This window comes from Ogataea haglerorum (assembly GCF_019207285.1).
Source record: "Ogataea haglerorum isolate 81-453-3 chromosome Unknown 81-453-3_NODE_10_length_422072_cov_98.086364, whole genome shotgun sequence".
Lineage (NCBI taxonomy): Eukaryota > Fungi > Ascomycota > Pichiomycetes > Pichiales > Pichiaceae > Ogataea > Ogataea haglerorum.
Window position 1 is genome coordinate 373,346 of NW_025065160.1, and position 18,293 is coordinate 391,638.

Below are 18,293 nucleotides of genomic sequence, written 5' to 3' on the forward strand. Positions count from 1 at the left end.
TTTAATAGTCGTCACCTCTCGAAACAACCTCTTTTCTGGTTGGATGCAGCAGAATGGTATGCTCGTATTGTGCCGTATAACAACCTTTAACGTCAACAAGTGGAGGATGCTCTGTGATCAGCCCCGCCCTGCATAGCTGGTTCAATGCTAACAGATACTTCTCTTCGCCAATTCGATCAAGATATCTGCGACAGAATGGCAGAGAGCCGAAGTTCTTGTCAATAGCCTGCATCAACTTCTTCGCCCTGTCAAGTCTAATAGGAGCATTGGGAGGTGCATCCAGGTTCTTCATATAGTGCGAGCACTCGCCTCCATGAACGACATAGCCTTTTCCAGTAGATCCGAACGTCTCAATGGCAAATGTCTCTCCTTCTTCCATCTTAGTTGTATCACCGTTCTTCACAATTGGCACAGACTTTCCACCATGGATCTGGTACGGTTTAATGTTGTGCCCTTGCAAGTTTCGTATGCACTTAACAGGAAAAATTTTTCCGTCAAGTTCGACCTCGTAGCTCTCCATCACTTCTTCAACGGCCTCTCCAATATCTGTCATTCTCACATCAATTCCAGCGGTCTTGATACCGGTGTTTGTGGCCTCCTTCACTGCATTCAGAAGAGGATCGTATCTTTCGTTAAAAGTCTGAGTCCAGGCACAATCAATGATATGTCCGTTTACGTGAACACCAAAATCAACTTTCATGACATCGTCGTATTGAAGAACAACTTTGTCTCCAGCGTTAGGTGTGTAATGTGCAGCACAATGGTTGAGAGACACACCACAAGGAAATCCCATACCTCCTTTTAAACTATCATCTGTACCGCTGTAGGCTCTGACGCTATTTTCAATTGACTCCGCAACTTCAATCATTGTCATCCCGGGTTTGATGTTCTTTTGGGCAGTTTGTCTCACTCTTCTATGAATCTCTGCTCCTTTTCTGAACTCATTCCATTTGTTGTTAGCCTGACGGTCTAAATATCTTTTCTCCTCGTCAGTTACTCTCCTCAAATTCTCTTCGCTTCCGGTATATTCTTGCCACTCTCCTTCAGGGAACACTCCATCAGGGAAGAACTGGTTGATACCACCCTTCTTCTTTTTGTTATTCTTCTTCTTCTTCTTTTTCTTTTCCACACTGTTGCCCTCTACAGTTACCTCATTGGAGTTAGTCTCATCAGCTGGCTCCTCAAGAGCTACTTTTTCAATTTGCTCTGCTAAGTTATTCTCTGAACGCATAAGTCTCCAAAAAATCGTCCTGAAATATTTTCTATATGCTTGTTCTTGCTCGCACTACCAGCTTAGCTTTACTATACATACATAGTTTTAATCGAAAAAATTCCAACAATCTTCTTGCAGTGATGTTCAGTATTTTACGTCCAAGAATACTCGGAAGAGCACCTTGTTCTCTTAGATATAGCTCTTCAAATCCGAAGACAGATCCTTTGGCAATACTGAGCGGAATAAATAAAAACCAGCAAGCAGACTCTGGCATCAAAACGTCCTTCTTAGGAGAGAGCAATTTTTCCGTAAGCGGAGCTTTCAAAGAGCCTAACTGCCTTGAATATGCTACCAAACTTCCTCTTGATGGAATCCATGCAGGACGCTCCATCTTGGTGAGAAAAGGAGATCTCATGAGAAGTATCAAAAGATTGGAAACAATGACTAGATCTACGAAGCTGAAAAACGCGTACTACGAACAGAAATTCTACATGAAGCCAAGCAAGAGAAAGTTGCAGCAAAGAATCAAAAGCAAGAAAACACGCTTCGATGCCGGTATTAGAAAATTGTTGGGTGTGGTGCGGAACGCTGTTAGAAGAGGATATTAAAGTTTGTATGTACATAGGAAAAACTTTACTAAAATATCTATCTGATTATGGCGCAGGTGAATAGCTCAGAGGGGGGCGCTACTATACGTTCCGGTGTCATTAATCTCATGAACACTATCCTAGGAGCTGGTCTTCTTAGTGTGCCCTATGCCATCAGATGCGACGGCGTTTTGTTGGGAATACTGTTCGTCTTGTTTTCAGCATTCACATCTGGCCTTGGTCTATACCTCTTGGCGATATCAGCTTCATATACGATTCCAGGCCATGCATCATTTTTCTCTTTGTCGAAGCTCACGGTACCACAGCTTGGGATTGTCTTCGACCTTGCGATCGCTATCAAATGCTTTGGTGTAGCTTGTTCCTATTTGATTGTGGTAGGGGACCTCATGCCTCAAATTATGGATTCCCTTTGCTCTGACCGCGCGCTTCAGGATCACCCCTGGTTATTAAGCCGAACATTGTGGATCACCTTATTTCTGGCCGCCATATTGCCTCTGGTCTACAAAAGAAAACTGGATTCTCTCAAGACCGCATCGTTAGTCGCTCTCTCTTCAGTGGGGTACTTGGTGATATTAGTCGTGGTTCATTTTCTGCACATATGGAGTGGGGGTAAGGAAGATTTTGTCAAAGGGCCTGTTCATTTACTGAAGCCAAACTCAGTTGTTGCTATTCTGGCTTCCTTCCCAATTCTCGTCTTTGGATTTACCTGCCATCAAAATCAACTAGGCATTATCAACGAGCTCCACGATCGATCCTTGGCCAATGTTACCAAAATGAATATTGTATCAATTGGCACAGCGTGTGTTCTCTACATCATCGTCGGTCTTTCTGGCTATCTTACATTTGGGGACACTGTGTCTGGGAACATTATTGCCATGTACCCAAATTCACTTTCATCTACTATTGGAAGGATAGCCATAGTGATTCTAGTCACTCTAAGCTACCCGTTGCAATCCAATCCAGCTAGGGCTTCCATAAATCACGTCGCTTACTACATCAATGACTCAAACTTGGCAAATTCCATACGATCACTTTCGAGATCCACGACTAGTTCGACACTCATGACCCCAGAAGAGCATCGAAATTTGATATCGCAGGCTTCAACTCTCAATGGAACAGCCGTTTTCGATGATTCCTTTGCCGCAGACGAGGAAAATGAAGGTGAGCATTATGTGAAACTTACGAACACAAAACTAGTAGTGATCACAACAATTATCGTCGTGACATCCTACATTGTTGCCATCACAGTTAAATCACTTGCTCATGTGCTAGCGATTGTAGGATCTACAGGCTCGACGTCCATTTCATTTATTCTACCAGGATTTTTTGCGTACAGATTGATAGGATATGATAGCACCACGCTGTCTACGAGGGAATGGATTTTAAAGTACGCGGGATTGTTGTTGCTTATATGGGGATTCATCGTGATGATAATCTGCTTGTCTGCTACTCTTTTCTTGGGTGCGACTCACTAATCTAGTTGTACGCAATTACATTTTCGTGTTACATTAACTAATTCAACGCCTTTAGGAATCATGGCCAGTAGTGTCCACATCTTCCTCGTCTTCTAAGCTTTCCAGAGCTTCCTTAATCAAATGTGAGCCCTTAGGATCCAGATTCAAAGCTATAGTGAATTGCTTGATAGCATCGTTTTTGCGCCCGTAGATCCTGTAGAGCTTTCCGAGCAAGAAATGGACGGAAGCCTCATCCGGAGCCAAATTCTCAAGCTTCTCAAAATCCTTGAGAGCCATATCGTATCTTTTCATTGAAATCAATGCTTGAGCCTTTTTGAACAATGCCAGCATTGACAAAGGCTGCAGACGAGATGCGAAGATATATTGTCTTAAAGCTTGCTCTTTCTTGCCCAATTTCTCAAGAACCATCCCCACACAACATATAAGGATTACGTTCACAGGGTTTATCTCGACTGCTTTCCGGAAATGAAACTCTGCTTTTCGGAAATCACCTAATTTCAGATAAACCATCCCAATTCCGTAGAATGCATTATAGTGTCTCTTATCGAGGAGTATTGCATGTCTAAAACATTCCAGCGCGTTTTCAAACGCATCATTGGACAAATATTCATGTCCTTGTAAAGTATAAGAGTATGCAAAATTCTTGTCCACTTGATTAGCTTTCTGGAAACATTTTATTGCTTCATCTGGTTCCCGATTCAGTGAGAACAAATTTCCCACGGCAATCCAGGCCTCGGGCGAGTCTTTGGAGATTTCATGGAGCTCGTGCGAGAGGAAACTTAGATCCATTTCCTTATGTAAGTGCCATAATAATGTAGAGTAGTACTCCATTTCCTCGATCCGCGTTCTGTCAAGCTGCCGCAATTTGATAAAATAGTTCTCGGCTTCCTCATAATTTACAATCTCAAAATGTAAACGTCCTAGTTTTCCTAGGACCCAGGGAGTGTTCCGTTCATTTTCTGGGAGCGAGTCAAATATTCTGATTGCCTTGAAACAATCATAAAAGCACATTGCTTTGAAACCTTTAGCAAGCTTAGCGTAAGTTCCAAGAAGTTGTTGGTCATTTGATCTCTGAATACTATCTGATTTTGGCTCGTTTCCCACCACACCGGTATTCGAGAACGTCGAGCCAATGACTCGCTTAATCCCGGCTCCCTCACGTTTGGAATTCTGTGATGCTGTTGAAGATGCTCCGGTTACTCCACTCGTCGCGGTAAAATTCGAATCTGTAAGAGTATTCAGTGGATGCCCTAAAAGCCGTGATGTAATCGATGTTGAGCTTCTCGAAGACTTTCGGCGAATAGAGTCCGTTGGGGCTGATGGATGTTTGAATACCTCAAAATTGGAGCTCTTTGCGGCTTTTCGATTTGGTGCGTCTGGCATTTGCAGTTGTTTTACCCTGGGAGTCGCCATGATCGTATGATTTTGCTGTTCTGGTGTCTGTGCAATACTCCCGCCGTTTGCTGACCCAGTGCTTGAATGGGCTGGCGTCTTGAAAAAGGATTTGTTGTCGGATTTTTGATCAGAGAAACCAAAGCCTCCCTTTTTATCATCTGCAGAGATAGGCTGCACACTTTTGAATAGGGATCCCGATATTTCATCAATCGTATTCACCTTGTAAATGGAATTTACCTTAACTTTCACACCCATCTTGCACAATTCTTCAAACGCTTCGAACATGTAGGGATTGATCTTGAGGACCTGGGAGTAGTTCAGTGCACTGCGTCTCACATCTCCAACTGAGGCATAAAGTTTGCCCAAAAGAATGTAACAGGCAACGTTGTCTGGCATGTATCTGGAATCAGTGTCGTCCGCTCGAGTAAGCTGTGACCAGAGAGGCAGTGTTCTCGTCAGCGCCGATATGCCATCGGATTCGCACTTGAGTTCCAGGCAAGATTTCGCAAACAAATATGAGCAGCCAACATGTTGCACGCTATAACTGGCTGTCAGATTGTAAGCCGTTTTGTAGCGTTTGCGTCTGTACAGCACCAGCGCATACAGATGAATGCTGTCTAAATTATTTGGATTTTGAGCTATGAGCCGTTCGCACGTAAATTCAGCAGTTGATAGAAGGTCATAATCTAGCGAGTATAGTATGTTGGCTCGAAGTTGTCGTATTGTTTGATCCGCGACGCTCATTATCTCTGTATATTTGAATGACTAAGCAAGAGGCAACACCTTCGCTAGCTTTTTGGAAAGAGACGTAGTTCTGCTATTCCTAGAACGACTTGCTACCTATATGCAGGCACAAACCGTGAAGTCAACAAAAAACCACGGCAAATTAATGTCTGTAAACAGAGCGTTCCCGCAAAAAACAGATCCAAAAAAAATAATAAAGATCTTGGGTGAGGTCGATTTTACCGTCGATCGACTTTTGATCGGAGTGTGGTGGCATACTAGAATTAATCGTCTCCTAATCTACAAGTATCGTGTCAAGGATAGATGTATCCTGGTATTTTAGCAAATAACTGTAATACTACAGCCGTCGAAGTATAACAATTGGAGAAATATGCAGATTTCAAGGCGTCACATATTATTCTTCAGTCTGGCCAAGGTTTCAAACAAGTCGTTAGTCTGATCCTGATTATTGTTGCTCGAACCACCGGAATTGTTGGAATTACTAGGCTGAGAAGGCTGGTTTAGCGAGCCAGAGTATGATGGTGCAGGTGGGGCGTTACCCGGTGCAGAGTTCTGCAACTGATTCAAGAGGCCGGATAAAGCGTTTCCTTGCGGCATCGAGGTTTGTTGGTTACTTACAGGTTGTTGAGTTTGCATCTGCTGCATCAAGGACAAGACATTTTGCAGGGTTGTAGGGTCCATATTTTGCATGGTTTGTAATAGTTGTGCTTGGTTTCCTTGTTGCTGAGGTGGAGGAACTTGTGGCATACCCATCTGCTGATACAATTGCTGCTGATAACCTGGATAGGAAGGAGCGAATCCCACATTACTCGATATCCCATACGGTGCAGGTGGAGGAGTAGGCGTGCCGTACCCTGGGCGGGGCACAAAAGGTTGTGCATTACTGCCAGTGGCATACGCTGTAGGATACTGGTGGTTGTGTCTGGAATTGCCATACCTTCCAGCTCCAGAGTTTTGTTGATGTTGTTGTTTACCGTTGCGCGAGCTGTACAGAGCTTGGTTGCTTGTTTTTGATTGGCGGTTTTGGCCACCATTGTTTTGTCTCGAGCGGCCTCTTGATTGATGCTCCCGCGAGGTGGAAGCAAAACGCTTCGCTTTGGCACTTAAAATTAGCTCGATAGCCTCGTTTATGGAGATTTCGGCGTACTCATCGAATCTAATGCCACCGTCGGAAGTTTTTTCGTAGATCATCATGTCCAGCTTATCGTGATGAGGGATTACGACAGCAAGGACGCCCTTATATGCGGCAGACGTGCTTGCTTCTTGCGGAACTTCCGAGACGGGCAAATCGAAGTGTTCAGTTTCCAAAGATAGTCCATCCTGTTTGAGTCTTTTCAATATTTTGTTATTCAACTCAGGCGTGGAATCGTTTGAAGTGATGACCTTGACTTCCGTTTCGTTGATCGGAGACCTAGACCGATTTTTGTTGTGACCGCCATCTGGAGATCTAGATCTCCCCCTGTTACTCTTGGAGCCGGTATTCTTTCCTTGCTGCTCCATTGCTCGTTGGATCTGGTGTTTCGAAACCTGCAAGTGCATGAATCTGTTATGGAGTGGAACATTTTTTTCTCCTTCGATGGCCCGTGAACACTCTTCCGCCTTGGCGAATTGCACAAAGCCGAACCCTTGTTTGAGATTGACTTGTTTCACTTCTCCATAGGGGTGGAAAATTCTGTAGACATCCTCTTTGCTTAACGTATTAACAGCAAGATTTCCAATGAACAACCGCGACCCAATAGGAAAATTATCCCACTTACCACTGCTCAAGGCTGTATCTTCATCGCGCAAATATTGTTCGTAGCTTGACCGCTCTTCCGAGGACATTGGCTGAGTGATGTCAGGTCTTAGACAAAACGGATTGATAGGCACCAGCACCTGGAATGTCTCTCCAGGTCTCATCTGGGGTTTGTTATAAGACGTTGTCGCTCCAAAATTCACTCGAACATTCACATGCGAATTGTTGGCTTTGTTGTACTCAGCAAGTAATCTCCGCTCTTTCTCTGCAGGAGTCAGTTGTTGGAATCCAGCATCATTAAGCAACGAACTGTTCAAGAAAAATTTGATCACATCGTTAAACAGGGGAACGTCCACGTCTTCGCCATTTGCCGAAGTTGGCGGCGAATCCGGTGTAGCGTCTGCCGGTGAGTTCTCCGTCTTCGTTTCCGCTTCTTCAACTTGGTCTTGCTTTTCTTCGTCACTTGCTTTGTCTTCTGGTTGAGTGTCTTCCGTCGACTCTGCTGTCACAACTGGCTCGAAAATTTGTTTTTCGGTGTCCTCAGGAAGAGCAGTTTCGAGCGGAGTGCTAAGCTCCTTTGCGTCTTCCTCATCTATCAACTCCGGGTTGTACTCATCTTCCTCGGGTGAGTTTACGGACAGCTGTTCTGGTGCATCGGGCTCTTTTGCCGTCTGCACGTCCTCGTTTTCTTCCTTGTGACGTTCACTTGCTCCGTCATCTTCGGCGACGTTGGATACGTTGGATTCCTGATTCGAGTGCTCACTATCAGACCCATCGTGCAAGTTTGACTTCTCCTCAGAGGTTTCCGGGCCGTTTAAGTTAGCCTCCGGAGAATAATCCGATTGGGCTTCTTCGTCGCTCATCGATAAATAAATTAACGATTGTCTCCGAGAAAAAAAAAACTTTACACCTGAGAGAGCAGCTGGTAAGAGCTAGGGCAAAGAACGTGTAATGAATCTAATATACAATTCGCGATTATATACACAAACTGTCCATAATAGAGTTGCGAAGGATTGCAACCACCCATATTTAGTTTGGATCAGACCCACATCTGTTCCAGTTTATTGCAAAAACGATTTCTTCAAGCGGAATTTCCCAGAGGTAGGAATGTCGGCCAAATGTAGAGGGTAGAACTCACGATCTAGGTGGTGGCTGTGGTTTATAATGCCCGAAACCATACAACAATGAATCAGCGGTACCGCGTTACTGTCTATGAGGAACCAGTGTCACCGCTCCCCTGTTTGTGTTGTGCAGTGCCAATAAATAAAAGTGTTGCTTCTTTGTGATGCGGCAGATAGAACACGATCGTGTTTCTGGTTGAGCCTTATTGCTTTATCTCTTTCTGTTCTTTGAGCATCTGTTCTCTGAGATGACCCGGAATCTCGCTTTCACTATTCACGCTTCTGTCCACAGGGCACGACACAAGGCTATTGGCAGCAACGATGCTGAAAGCCACTAGAAATGTAGTCGAGAATATGGAGCGTGAGATTCTGGTCCTATTCGCGGCCCTGATATACATGGTGAAGAAACAGCGAATGTGTTGTGATGGAAAAACTATTTTATGCCCGTACACCACCCATCTAATTTTTTTTCGCTCAAGGAGCCAATGAGGTCTCTTGATTTGCAGATACTGTTTGGCATGAAAAACTGCTGACGAGGAAGCTGGCACATCTCTGCACCAAGGTTCTGCTTTAAAATTAGGGAAGAAAATCGTGAAAATTCAGCGATGCATTCACTCAAAACCAGTTGTAAAGGCTTGCGTCTTCCGCTGGTGAGGTTCAAATCTTCTGCAATACCTCCTAAATTGACACATGTTCCAAACAAGTACAACTCGAAATCATCCGCGTTCAATATCAAACCACAGCTTCCTGACGGTCTTTTCTACCATCCAGCACCATCGGCTTTAGATCCGGAGGTGACGCCTAAGGCTTTCCTTCCTGATACTGATCCACGAAAGAGCTCAGAGCTGTACTATCCAGAGGAAAAGTCGCGCATAAGCTCCAACCTGGACAACATGCCAATAATTTTCAAGGCAAGCACTCCAAAAAGTTACGCACTGAGCCGTGAAGAGATCCAGGAGATCCAGGAAATGAGAAACAGAGGAGTTCCAAGGCGCGAGATTAAAGCCAAGTTTAAAGTGTCAGATCATTTTATCAACATTTCGACGACGCCTAATCCAGAGACGATTGCGAAACATCAGAAGAAATTAGAACAAGCAGCGAGAAGATGGGACAGCAGAACAAAGAACGCAAAGCTGATCAGGCTGAAGCAAGAGATGTTGTGGAAAAGAGATATGTAATTACGATGTAGATAGGAAACATTATTATTCATTATGTTCGTAATTAGTCAGTTGGACACAAAATCACCAAATTCGTCATCCTCGTCGATATTAAATTTATTGGGAGATCCTTCAGACCGTTCCTCCTTTGCTGTCTTCGGCGACTCGTTGACAAAGTTGTCTTTGAATGCAAGCAGTTTTCTGAACCTCTCCTCGAAATCTTTGAGGTTTGACGTGAGTCGTAAATCATCGAAGAAATCCTGCAAAATCATCCCTATGGCTATCTTTTTGTCTTCCTCTGTTAGTATCACCACGTAGTGCTGATGTATTATCTTTTGAATTGTCATAAAAGGACTCGATTGCTTGTAATTAGTTACCGGAAGACCATCGTGGTACACTTTCTCGTAATAAGCGGTCCCCCAGCGGTCTATTCCGGGGGCATTAATGGTCAGACGACATTTCAGTTCTGACGAAAGGTCCCTTGAGGACTCCAACGCATCTAAGCTTTGTAGCTCATGTAACTCTATAGATCCTTTGAACAGGTAATTTGAGTGCTTCAGCCGCCAGTTTTCTGGTTGAAACCTGTATCGTACTACTTGACTCTCCTTGTATCCTTTTGAACCATTAGTTTCATCCACGCTGAATGCAGTGTCTGGGATTACCTCCGGCGGCGGAATCTTGTAAAACTTCGCTGTCTTGAATGTAGCCAGTTTTGTTTCCATGACGTTGGAGTCTGTATTTACCAATGTCATGATATGCTCGTTTTCTATACTTCGATTGTGCTAATATAAATCACCCATAAATTACTCTGCCAGATGGAAACAAGGCTGTCTATTGAACTTTGGAAAAAATTAGTGGGTAAATTGTTGTCGTTGTGAAAAGTGGTACAGGTATATGTTCAATGTCGCTTTCAGTAACAGAGTTGAATTACCTGATCTGGAGGTATCTTCAAGAGGGTGGATTGGAAGTGAGCGCGTATGCTTTGCAAGATGAGACTAAAATAAACGAGTATGACGAAAGATACAGCGATAGAATTCCTCTTGGGTGTTTGGTAGACCTCGTGCAGAAGGGCATTTTGTACTACAAAGTGAATGATATGATTCAAAAGGGTGGCGAGATCGCCCCTGAAGATATCATAAACATGAATTTCAATCTTTTGAGCTCAATATCCCAGCCATCTGATGGAGTTGAAAAACGCAGTATTGAACCTATGCCAGTCGTCGCTAATAGTACTTCACAGCCAATCTCATCAATGGGGCAAAATGGGAGAATGGAGGACGATAACGAGTTCACCGTGGTGCTTAGAAATAGCTTTGTTTTTCCTGCCAGTCTGGCCAGTAACTGGAACCCCCACGAGCCGAATGTGTTGGCTTGGGGACAGCGAGACGTTACATCCAATATATGCACTCTCTCCTGGGATGACTCCAGTAAAGCTTTTATTCCACAATCGCAACCGCTTCCGCATCCAATATCCTGCAAAGAAATTGTCGCTATATCCTGGAGTCCAAAGGGCCATACTTTGGTGACTGCGTCTGAAAATGGAGAGCTTCGTTTGTGGGACTCTAGTGGCTCGATAAGATTCATTATGGCGCTACATCATTCTCCAGTGCTGGCAATACAATGGTCGCCTAATTCCGCATACCTAGTAAGCCTCGATATCACCAATAAAGTAGTGGTGTGGGACTCTCAAACTGGACAATCAATTCAGCATATCGATAACTTGTCGACAGATAATACGGACAAATGTCTAGGGACCGATGCATGTTGGATAGACAATACTAAGTTCGTACTACCGGGCTCCGATTATTCATTACATGTTTACCAACTGGGAGACGGTCAGCCTATCGGTGTTCTTGCTGGACATACTGACACTATCTCTCTGATAATGTACAATAGTGAGCTTCGCCTATTATGTTCCGCATCCGACGACCAAACGGTAAGAATATGGAAAGGAAACTCAATAAATTCCTTACAAGTGTTGACGGGTCATTCGCAGCCACTCACTTATGTCAACTGGTGCAAACTGGGAGACGGGAATTGGTATATTATTACCTGTTCACTTGATGGCTCGCTCAAACTTTGGGACTTCTTAAAAAACAGGGTGTTGGATTCTCGGCTAGTTGACAACGGCTCTCCAATATTAGTCGCCTCTTTGTCCCCCGATAGCACGAAGCTGGCTACAGGGGACTCTGATGGTAATATAATGCTTTGGACTATTACCGCCACGAGGAAGTTCAAACAATTAAGTTATTATCAGCCTGGTAAGGTTGAAAATTCCAATTTCATATCTGCCATCGACTGGAACTCCACTAGCAACCTGATATCCGTCGGATATAGTGGAACCTCAAGTTGTGTTATTAAGATTGTATAACAGTCCGCCTTCTCCTGAGGGCATTGTAATATTTGAATGTACATAATGTCGTAACTTATGGTTTATGATTCATTATTTATACTTTGGTTGAATTTTCTCCTCTTCTCTGAGGCATATTTCCACGATCTGAGCACTCCAGCTGTTAGAACGCCCTTGAGGCTTTGAATCAACGCCGGTCTCAGAACGGTCTCCTTAACTGTGTGTTTGAGAGAATTGGTAAGTAGATCGTCATTTGCAATGTCTCGGATAAATGGCGAGTTCTTCACTTTGAATGTGTTGGGAAGATAATTCCAGTCCTCTACTGGTATCTGAGTTAGGCTTGCCTCTTCGGAAAGCCTTTGAAGATCCAAAAACGAAAGATCTGAAGCTGGCTTCACTGGTTTCAGATCTGGAAGCTGTTGAGTTGGAGCAATAATTCTTCTTGCGAATAAATCCGAAGCAAGGCTAGACTCGTACTTCGAGGTAAATTTCGACAGTAGACGTTTTCTAAACGTACTTGGCAAGTCTGCAATTATTTCGGCGATGCTTTGCGAGTCCAAATTCACTTTAAAGCGATGTTCAGCACTGTCTGGAGCACTGATCAGTTGGACAACTTTTGGAAAATAATTTGTGAGAAGCGGCAGGTACATTTCTCTGAATTGTTCGAACTGGTTGCTTACAATTTTGTCAACCTTGTGAATATCCTCACCCCTTGCCTTTACCCTTGGATCTCCCAAATAACTTAGCTCCGCAATTTGATGATACAAGTCATACTCTGAAATCTCACTTTTGTTGGTCAAGAGTAGTGACAACTTGATAGCATTCGTCAAATTATACTGATTCAAAAGACAAATTTTGGGAGTATTCCTTACCACAGCAACAGGCTTGTGCAATCTTCCGCTTAGATACATCGTGTCCCAATTTATGAGATCATTTATCAATGTGTCCATAGAAGTGACTCCGTATTTGAGCTCGAAATTTGTGTCTACCTTGCTTCTTTTGAAATTGAGCTTGACAAACGGATTGAAATACACTCCTGCTCCCAGTTCACCAATCTGGGATACTATGCTTGAACCTAAGTGCCTAAGACTGGAATAATGATCGGGATTTTGAGCGACGTTCAGCGAATGCCAGTGATCAGGATAAGAAACTGCATATATCATGTCAACTTGCGAATTTGAAGACTTCGTTGAACCTTGATCAAAAACCTTAGATCCGTACCCAAATGCGTACCTTATGGGTGCGTTAAATTCCCAGACAACCTTTCGTAATAGATCATTAACAGCTGAATCTTTCGAAACCAGTTGATTTGCACCAAACTTATATGGCAACTGATTAGCATTCTTCAAATCTTTCAGATTTCGTAAGTAGTAATTGAAGTTAATCGGCGTCGACTGTAACTTCAACAAATTTTCATCCAAGACCTTGAACTTATCCTTTTGCTGAATGTTCGCGAGTTGCTGTCGAAGCGCAAATGACCCATGTTGAGGTAAGATCGATTTCTGGGGCTTATTGTTCCGAAACAGTTTATCCAAAAGCACAGGATCAATTTCGCTAGTAGTAATATAGGAGTTGGAGTTAGAAGGCTTCCCATCAGGGCTCTTGGACGAATTAAAACGCACAAGTCCCTGATAGTACATGACTTTCGAGCTTCTTTTTAAAACCAGCATTTTTGATTTCGGTGGATATAATGAAAATGAAAGCACCCTAACCGCTCATGTGATAAATTCCGGAATTAAATACTGATATTTGGTTCTTCTACAAGAATCAGTGAACACCCTTTAATGCCTAACCGGATTTTGCGCCTTGTTATTGTAAATTTTCTCCGCAAGAAGCCAATGGAAATTTTAGCCACAATAGATTTTGAGCCACCTGAGGCGCGGGCCTGAATAATTTATTCTGTCTAGTTAGGTGCTTCAATTCAAGGCCGAGAATTCTCGCAATCAGCCGGTGAGGGCTACTTATTTTTTGATTATGTCATCTATTACATGTTTCAAGAATACTTGAAAGTGAAACTTTTCAACAATAGAGTTCTATCATGTCCGAGCAATTGCAAGAAGAAAAACCTGCTCCCCAGGAACAAGTTGAGGTCAAGGGAGAGACTGATAAGAAGGAAGAGTCATTCGAAATAGAAAGCAAGCCTGGAGATCCTGCAAAGCGGAAGAACGAGGATGAGAGTCAGGAGAAAAAGAAGAAGAGAAAGCACTCGAGGCGCAAGTACGACGATGTTCCACCTGCAGACGATAAAGATTCTGACGAAGAGGAGGAGGACGTTGACGATGACAACCTCGTTGTTGAAGAAGAGGAGGAAGATGACCTGCAAGAAATTGACACTGCCAACATCATCACGACTGGAAGAAGAACTCGAGGCAGGGTTGTGGACTACAGCAAAGTCAACGAGCAATTGAGCAAAGAGGAGAGCACTTCTCTCAATGACGATGATGGTGAGGAGGACGGAGATTTTAAAGAGCCTGAGGCAAAGGATCAATGAACAACCTGATGGTATTAACGAGTCAATCAGTATACATGACATTAGAATCAAGGGAGTTTTATGTTTGGCAGCAACCAGAGTTTTTCGAGATTTTCTGATCCTTAGGAGCAGGCGTGAGCGTAATAGTTTGTCCTCCAAGATTTTTGTTAGCAGATGAATCCATGCCATCCATATCGAATTTTCTTTTCGAAACCATTTCGTAGATGTTCTTAATAAGTTGATGGAAGGTAAGCTCAACGTTTTCGGCGTTCAATGCAGATGCTTCAGTAAATAGCAGGTTATTTTCGGCAGCGAAATCTTTAGCTTCTTCAGTAGGGACAGCTCTCAGATGATCCAAATCAGACTTGTTACCAACAAGAGCTATCACTATGTTTGCGTCGGCATGTTCTTTCATTTCCCTGAGCCATCTAGAGACCGATTCGTACGAGTTCGAGCTGGAGATGTCATAAACAACAAGCGCCCCCACCGCTCCTCTATAGTACGCAGCAGTGATTGCTCTGTATCTTTCCTGTCCCGCAGTATCCCAGATCTGAGCCTTAACCCTTTTACCATCGATCTCAACCGTTCTCGTGGCAAACTCAACACCTATAGTGGCCCTAGAGTCTGGGTTAAACTCATCTCTTGTGAATCTAGACAAAAGGTTGGTCTTTCCAACCGAAGAATCTCCAATGAGAACAACTATTTTGAGTTAGTAGAGAACCAATTTGCTGAAACTCACTTTTGAATAGGTATTCATAGTCGTATGAGTAATCCTCTGCAGTATCCGCCATGGTATCTTATTTTGTGTTTGAAAACCCTGAGCCTGTAATATGTTAAGATAGCTTTTCAGGTTTACCTGGTTTTGTTTTTACGTTTCACTTCTTGTTGACCGCTGTGAGAATCTTAAAAGTTACCCGGTACTCTTGAGCGTCGCGTCGCCGTCTCTTGTTCTGTTGGAAAAAAAACGCGTACGCCATTTCCTTAACTTGTTCTTCTTCATTGTACCATGTCCGAGGTTCAAATTGATCAGTCGGTGTTCCGCAAGAGACTCCATCTCTTGCAAAGGAACATTACCAATGCACCTCAATTTGGTTCCGTTGCTGGTCTATTGATCGCTGTTGGATCTAGTGACGATACGAATCCATACCAAAAGTCTACCGTTTTACACACCTGGCTTTTGGGATATGAGTTCCCCGCCACCTTAATCTTTATCACTGGAAAGAAAGTGACGGTTATGACCTCCGTTGGCAAATCGAAGTATTTGGAGCCCTTAAAGAGTTCCAGTGTCAATCTCAATATTCTTGCTCGTACGAAGGACCCCGAGCACAACAAAAGCCTGTTCGAGCAATTTGTGCAAGAGATGAAACAAAGCGGCAAGAGGGTTGGTGTGTTGACTAAAGACAAGTACGGTGGTAAATTCATGGACGAATGGAATGCAATTTGGGAGGAAGAGAAAAACAATTTCGAGCTCGTTGATTGCGCAGTTGGAGTTTCCTCTACACTTGAATCCAAGGATGAGGATGAACAAAGATGTCTGAGAACTGCCTCCAGGGCCTCAACAAATATGATGAGTTATTTTTCCGATGAGATGAGCAAGATCATTGATGAGGAGCTGGATGTTTCCAATTCCAAGCTGGTGGACCGAATCGAGAACAAGATCGATGATGCTAGATTTTTCAAAAATATGGAGACCGACAAATCGATGAAGAAGCTCGGCTCTGATTTTGATCTGAACAATCTGGATTGGTGCTACAAGCCTATTGTTCAAAGCAACGGAAAGTATGAGCTGAAGTTCTCGGTTGAGTCGACGGACGATAAGCTTGGAGGCTCTGTGATCATGGCATCGCTTGGTCTAAGGTACAGAAGCTATTGCTCCAACGTCACGCGTACTTTTCTGATCGGTCCATCCAAAGAGATGGAGCAAAATTACGACTTTTTGCTCAAAGTGCAAACCAAGGCACTTTCGCTTATGAAACATGGAGCAATTGCAAAGGATATCTACAGTAAAACTCTTGCTTTCATTGAGACCGAAAGACCAGATCTTGCGGAGAATTTTATGAAAAATATGGGTTCTTTGATGGGTATCGATTTCAGAGACTCTACTGGTATCCTTAATGCCAAGAATGAAAGATCGTTGAGCGAAAGTTCTGTTTACAACTTAGTTGTTGGGTTCAGCGGTCTATCAGATCCAAAACTTGGAAGTTACGCGCTGATGTTGGCAGACACCGTGAAAGTCACGGACGAAGATCCTATCGTTCTAACTGATTTTCCCAAGCTTAGGAAGGAGGTTGCATTTTATTTTGATGATGAAAATACCCAAGTAAAGAAAGAACTGGATGATGTTAGGGTGAAATCTGAAAAGCCCGAAAAGCCTGATTTGAAGATCAATAACAACGGTGTTAACACTCGTGTGCTCAAGGCGAAAATGAGGTCCGAACAAAAGAACTCCGACGAGGATCAAATGCAAATACAACAGGAAATTCAAAAGGAGCTTCATGCAAAAAGGCAAAGAGAGGGTTTGGATAGATTCAATCCAGAAGACGCACAGGATGGGTCTGACAAAAAGGTGATTTTCAAGAAGTACGAGTCTTATGTCCGCGAGTCGCAGATTCCAAGCAATGTTAGAGATCTCAAAATCCATATTGACTCTAAGAATCAAACAATCATACTTCCGATTTGTGGAAGACCGGTGCCTTTCCACATCAACGCTTTCAAAAATGGTCTGAAAACTGAGGAAGGAGAATACACACACCTGAAACTCAATTTTAACTCCCCAGGTGTCGCAGTCACAAAAAAGGAGGAGCTTCCTTATGAACCAGGTGAGGATAAGCAATTCATCAGGAGCTTGACTTTCCGCTCAAAGGATAACGAGAGAATGAGCGAAGTGTTGAAAAAGATTACCGAAATGAAGAAGGAGGCGGTCAAGAGAGAGGCGGAGAAGAGAGAGCAGGCGGATGTCGTGACTCAAGCTTCCCTTATCGAGGTCAATCGTCCAAAGAGGCTGGATAACGTTTTTGTCAGACCTACTCCAGACACTAAGAGATTGCCTGGAAACATCACTATCCACCAAAATGGTATCAGGTACCAATCTCTTGGCAGAAGCGATCAGAGAGTGGATATTCTTTTCTCCAACATCAAACATCTATTTTTCCAATCCTGTAAGGGAGAATTGTTGGTCATTATCCACTGTCATCTGAAAATACCAATCATGATTGGAAAGAAGAAGACGTACGATGTTCAGTTCTACAGGGAAGCTTCTGACATTACTGTTGACGAGACAGGCAATAGAAAGAGAAAATACCGTTATGGAGACGAAGACGAATTGGAACAGGAGCAGGAAGAAAGAAGAAGGAAGGCTGCTCTGGACAGGGAATTCAAAGGGTTTGCCGAACAAATTGCAGATGCATCCAATGGTTTGGTTGATCTCGATATTCCGTTTAGAGAGCTCGGATTCCAGGGTGTGCCTTCTAGATCTGCTGTGATGTGTCTTCCAACAAGAGATTGTTTGGTGCAATTGATCGATCTACCGTTTTTGGTCATTACTTTAGAGGAGATCGAAATTGCACACTTGGAGAGAGTTCAATTCGGGCTAAAGAACTTCGACCTAGTGTTCGTTTTCAAAGACTTTAGCAAACCCGTTGTTCATATTTCAACCATTCCAATGGAGTTGCTAGAAGACGTCAAGGCCTGGCTCACTGACGTGGATATTCCGTACAGCGAAGGTACCGTTAATTTGAACTGGACCACGATCATGAAAACTATCCAGGCTGACCCCTACCAATTCTTCGTGGACGGAGGATGGTCGTTCTTGACGGGAAGTGGTGATTCCGACAATGATAGCGAGGAAGAGGAACAAGAGTCTGACTTCAATCCTTCCGATGAAAATCCTGAAGACGAAGATGTCGATTCGGAGGAGGACTACAGTGCAGAAGAGGAAGGTGATAATGAGAGCGATTTCGATGATGATGATGATGAAAGTATTGCCGAAAGCGAGAACATTTCAGAAGAGGAGTTTAGCGATTAAG

The 18,293-nt window shown here is 43.5% G+C and overlaps 12 protein-coding genes across 12 annotated transcripts; 6 read left to right on the plus strand and 6 right to left on the minus strand.

Moving 5' to 3' along the window:
* Position 1: 1 nt before the first annotated feature.
* Positions 2 to 1,231, minus strand: KL911_003836 (uncharacterized protein; the record flags this gene model as incomplete). Its single annotated transcript, XM_043199060.1, has 1 exon — positions 2 to 1,231. The coding sequence occupies one exon, from the start codon at positions 1,229 to 1,231 to the stop codon at positions 2 to 4; it is 1,230 nt and encodes a 409-aa protein (XP_043053620.1).
* Positions 1,232 to 1,353: 122 nt separating this feature from the next.
* On the plus strand, positions 1,354 to 1,821 carry KL911_003837 (uncharacterized protein; the record flags this gene model as incomplete). Its single annotated transcript, XM_043199061.1, has 1 exon — positions 1,354 to 1,821. The coding sequence occupies one exon, from the start codon at positions 1,354 to 1,356 to the stop codon at positions 1,819 to 1,821; it is 468 nt and encodes a 155-aa protein (XP_043053621.1).
* Positions 1,822 to 1,868: 47 nt separating this feature from the next.
* KL911_003838 (uncharacterized protein) lies at positions 1,869 to 3,296 on the plus strand (the record flags this gene model as incomplete). Its single annotated transcript, XM_043199062.1, has 1 exon — positions 1,869 to 3,296. The coding sequence occupies one exon, from the start codon at positions 1,869 to 1,871 to the stop codon at positions 3,294 to 3,296; it is 1,428 nt and encodes a 475-aa protein (XP_043053622.1).
* A 51-nt stretch (positions 3,297 to 3,347) lies between these two features.
* Positions 3,348 to 5,435, minus strand: KL911_003839 (uncharacterized protein; the record flags this gene model as incomplete). Its single annotated transcript, XM_043199063.1, has 1 exon — positions 3,348 to 5,435. One exon carries the CDS (start codon positions 5,433 to 5,435, stop codon positions 3,348 to 3,350), a length of 2,088 nt encoding a protein of 695 aa, XP_043053623.1.
* A 387-nt stretch (positions 5,436 to 5,822) lies between these two features.
* On the minus strand, positions 5,823 to 8,033 carry KL911_003840 (uncharacterized protein; the record flags this gene model as incomplete). Its single annotated transcript, XM_043199065.1, has 1 exon — positions 5,823 to 8,033. The coding sequence occupies one exon, from the start codon at positions 8,031 to 8,033 to the stop codon at positions 5,823 to 5,825; it is 2,211 nt and encodes a 736-aa protein (XP_043053624.1).
* An 863-nt stretch (positions 8,034 to 8,896) lies between these two features.
* Positions 8,897 to 9,469, plus strand: KL911_003841 (uncharacterized protein; the record flags this gene model as incomplete). The annotated part of the gene is made up of 1 exon (XM_043199066.1): positions 8,897 to 9,469. One exon carries the CDS (start codon positions 8,897 to 8,899, stop codon positions 9,467 to 9,469), a length of 573 nt encoding a protein of 190 aa, XP_043053625.1.
* A 47-nt stretch (positions 9,470 to 9,516) lies between these two features.
* KL911_003842 (uncharacterized protein) lies at positions 9,517 to 10,200 on the minus strand (the record flags this gene model as incomplete). The annotated part of the gene is made up of 1 exon (XM_043199067.1): positions 9,517 to 10,200. The coding sequence occupies one exon, from the start codon at positions 10,198 to 10,200 to the stop codon at positions 9,517 to 9,519; it is 684 nt and encodes a 227-aa protein (XP_043053626.1).
* A 149-nt stretch (positions 10,201 to 10,349) lies between these two features.
* On the plus strand, positions 10,350 to 11,819 carry KL911_003843 (uncharacterized protein; the record flags this gene model as incomplete). The annotated part of the gene is made up of 1 exon (XM_043199068.1): positions 10,350 to 11,819. One exon carries the CDS (start codon positions 10,350 to 10,352, stop codon positions 11,817 to 11,819), a length of 1,470 nt encoding a protein of 489 aa, XP_043053627.1.
* A 62-nt stretch (positions 11,820 to 11,881) lies between these two features.
* Positions 11,882 to 13,438, minus strand: KL911_003844 (uncharacterized protein; the record flags this gene model as incomplete). The annotated part of the gene is made up of 1 exon (XM_043199069.1): positions 11,882 to 13,438. The coding sequence occupies one exon, from the start codon at positions 13,436 to 13,438 to the stop codon at positions 11,882 to 11,884; it is 1,557 nt and encodes a 518-aa protein (XP_043053628.1).
* Positions 13,439 to 13,836: 398 nt separating this feature from the next.
* KL911_003845 (uncharacterized protein) lies at positions 13,837 to 14,289 on the plus strand (the record flags this gene model as incomplete). The annotated part of the gene is made up of 1 exon (XM_043199070.1): positions 13,837 to 14,289. The coding sequence occupies one exon, from the start codon at positions 13,837 to 13,839 to the stop codon at positions 14,287 to 14,289; it is 453 nt and encodes a 150-aa protein (XP_043053629.1).
* A 58-nt stretch (positions 14,290 to 14,347) lies between these two features.
* KL911_003846 (uncharacterized protein) lies at positions 14,348 to 15,059 on the minus strand (the record flags this gene model as incomplete). Its single annotated transcript, XM_043199071.1, has 2 exons — positions 14,348 to 14,918; positions 15,004 to 15,059. The coding sequence occupies 2 exons, from the start codon at positions 15,057 to 15,059 to the stop codon at positions 14,348 to 14,350; spliced, it is 627 nt and encodes a 208-aa protein (XP_043053630.1).
* A 215-nt stretch (positions 15,060 to 15,274) lies between these two features.
* Positions 15,275 to 18,292, plus strand: KL911_003847 (uncharacterized protein; the record flags this gene model as incomplete). The annotated part of the gene is made up of 1 exon (XM_043199072.1): positions 15,275 to 18,292. The coding sequence occupies one exon, from the start codon at positions 15,275 to 15,277 to the stop codon at positions 18,290 to 18,292; it is 3,018 nt and encodes a 1,005-aa protein (XP_043053631.1).
* Position 18,293: the final 1 nt, after the last annotated feature.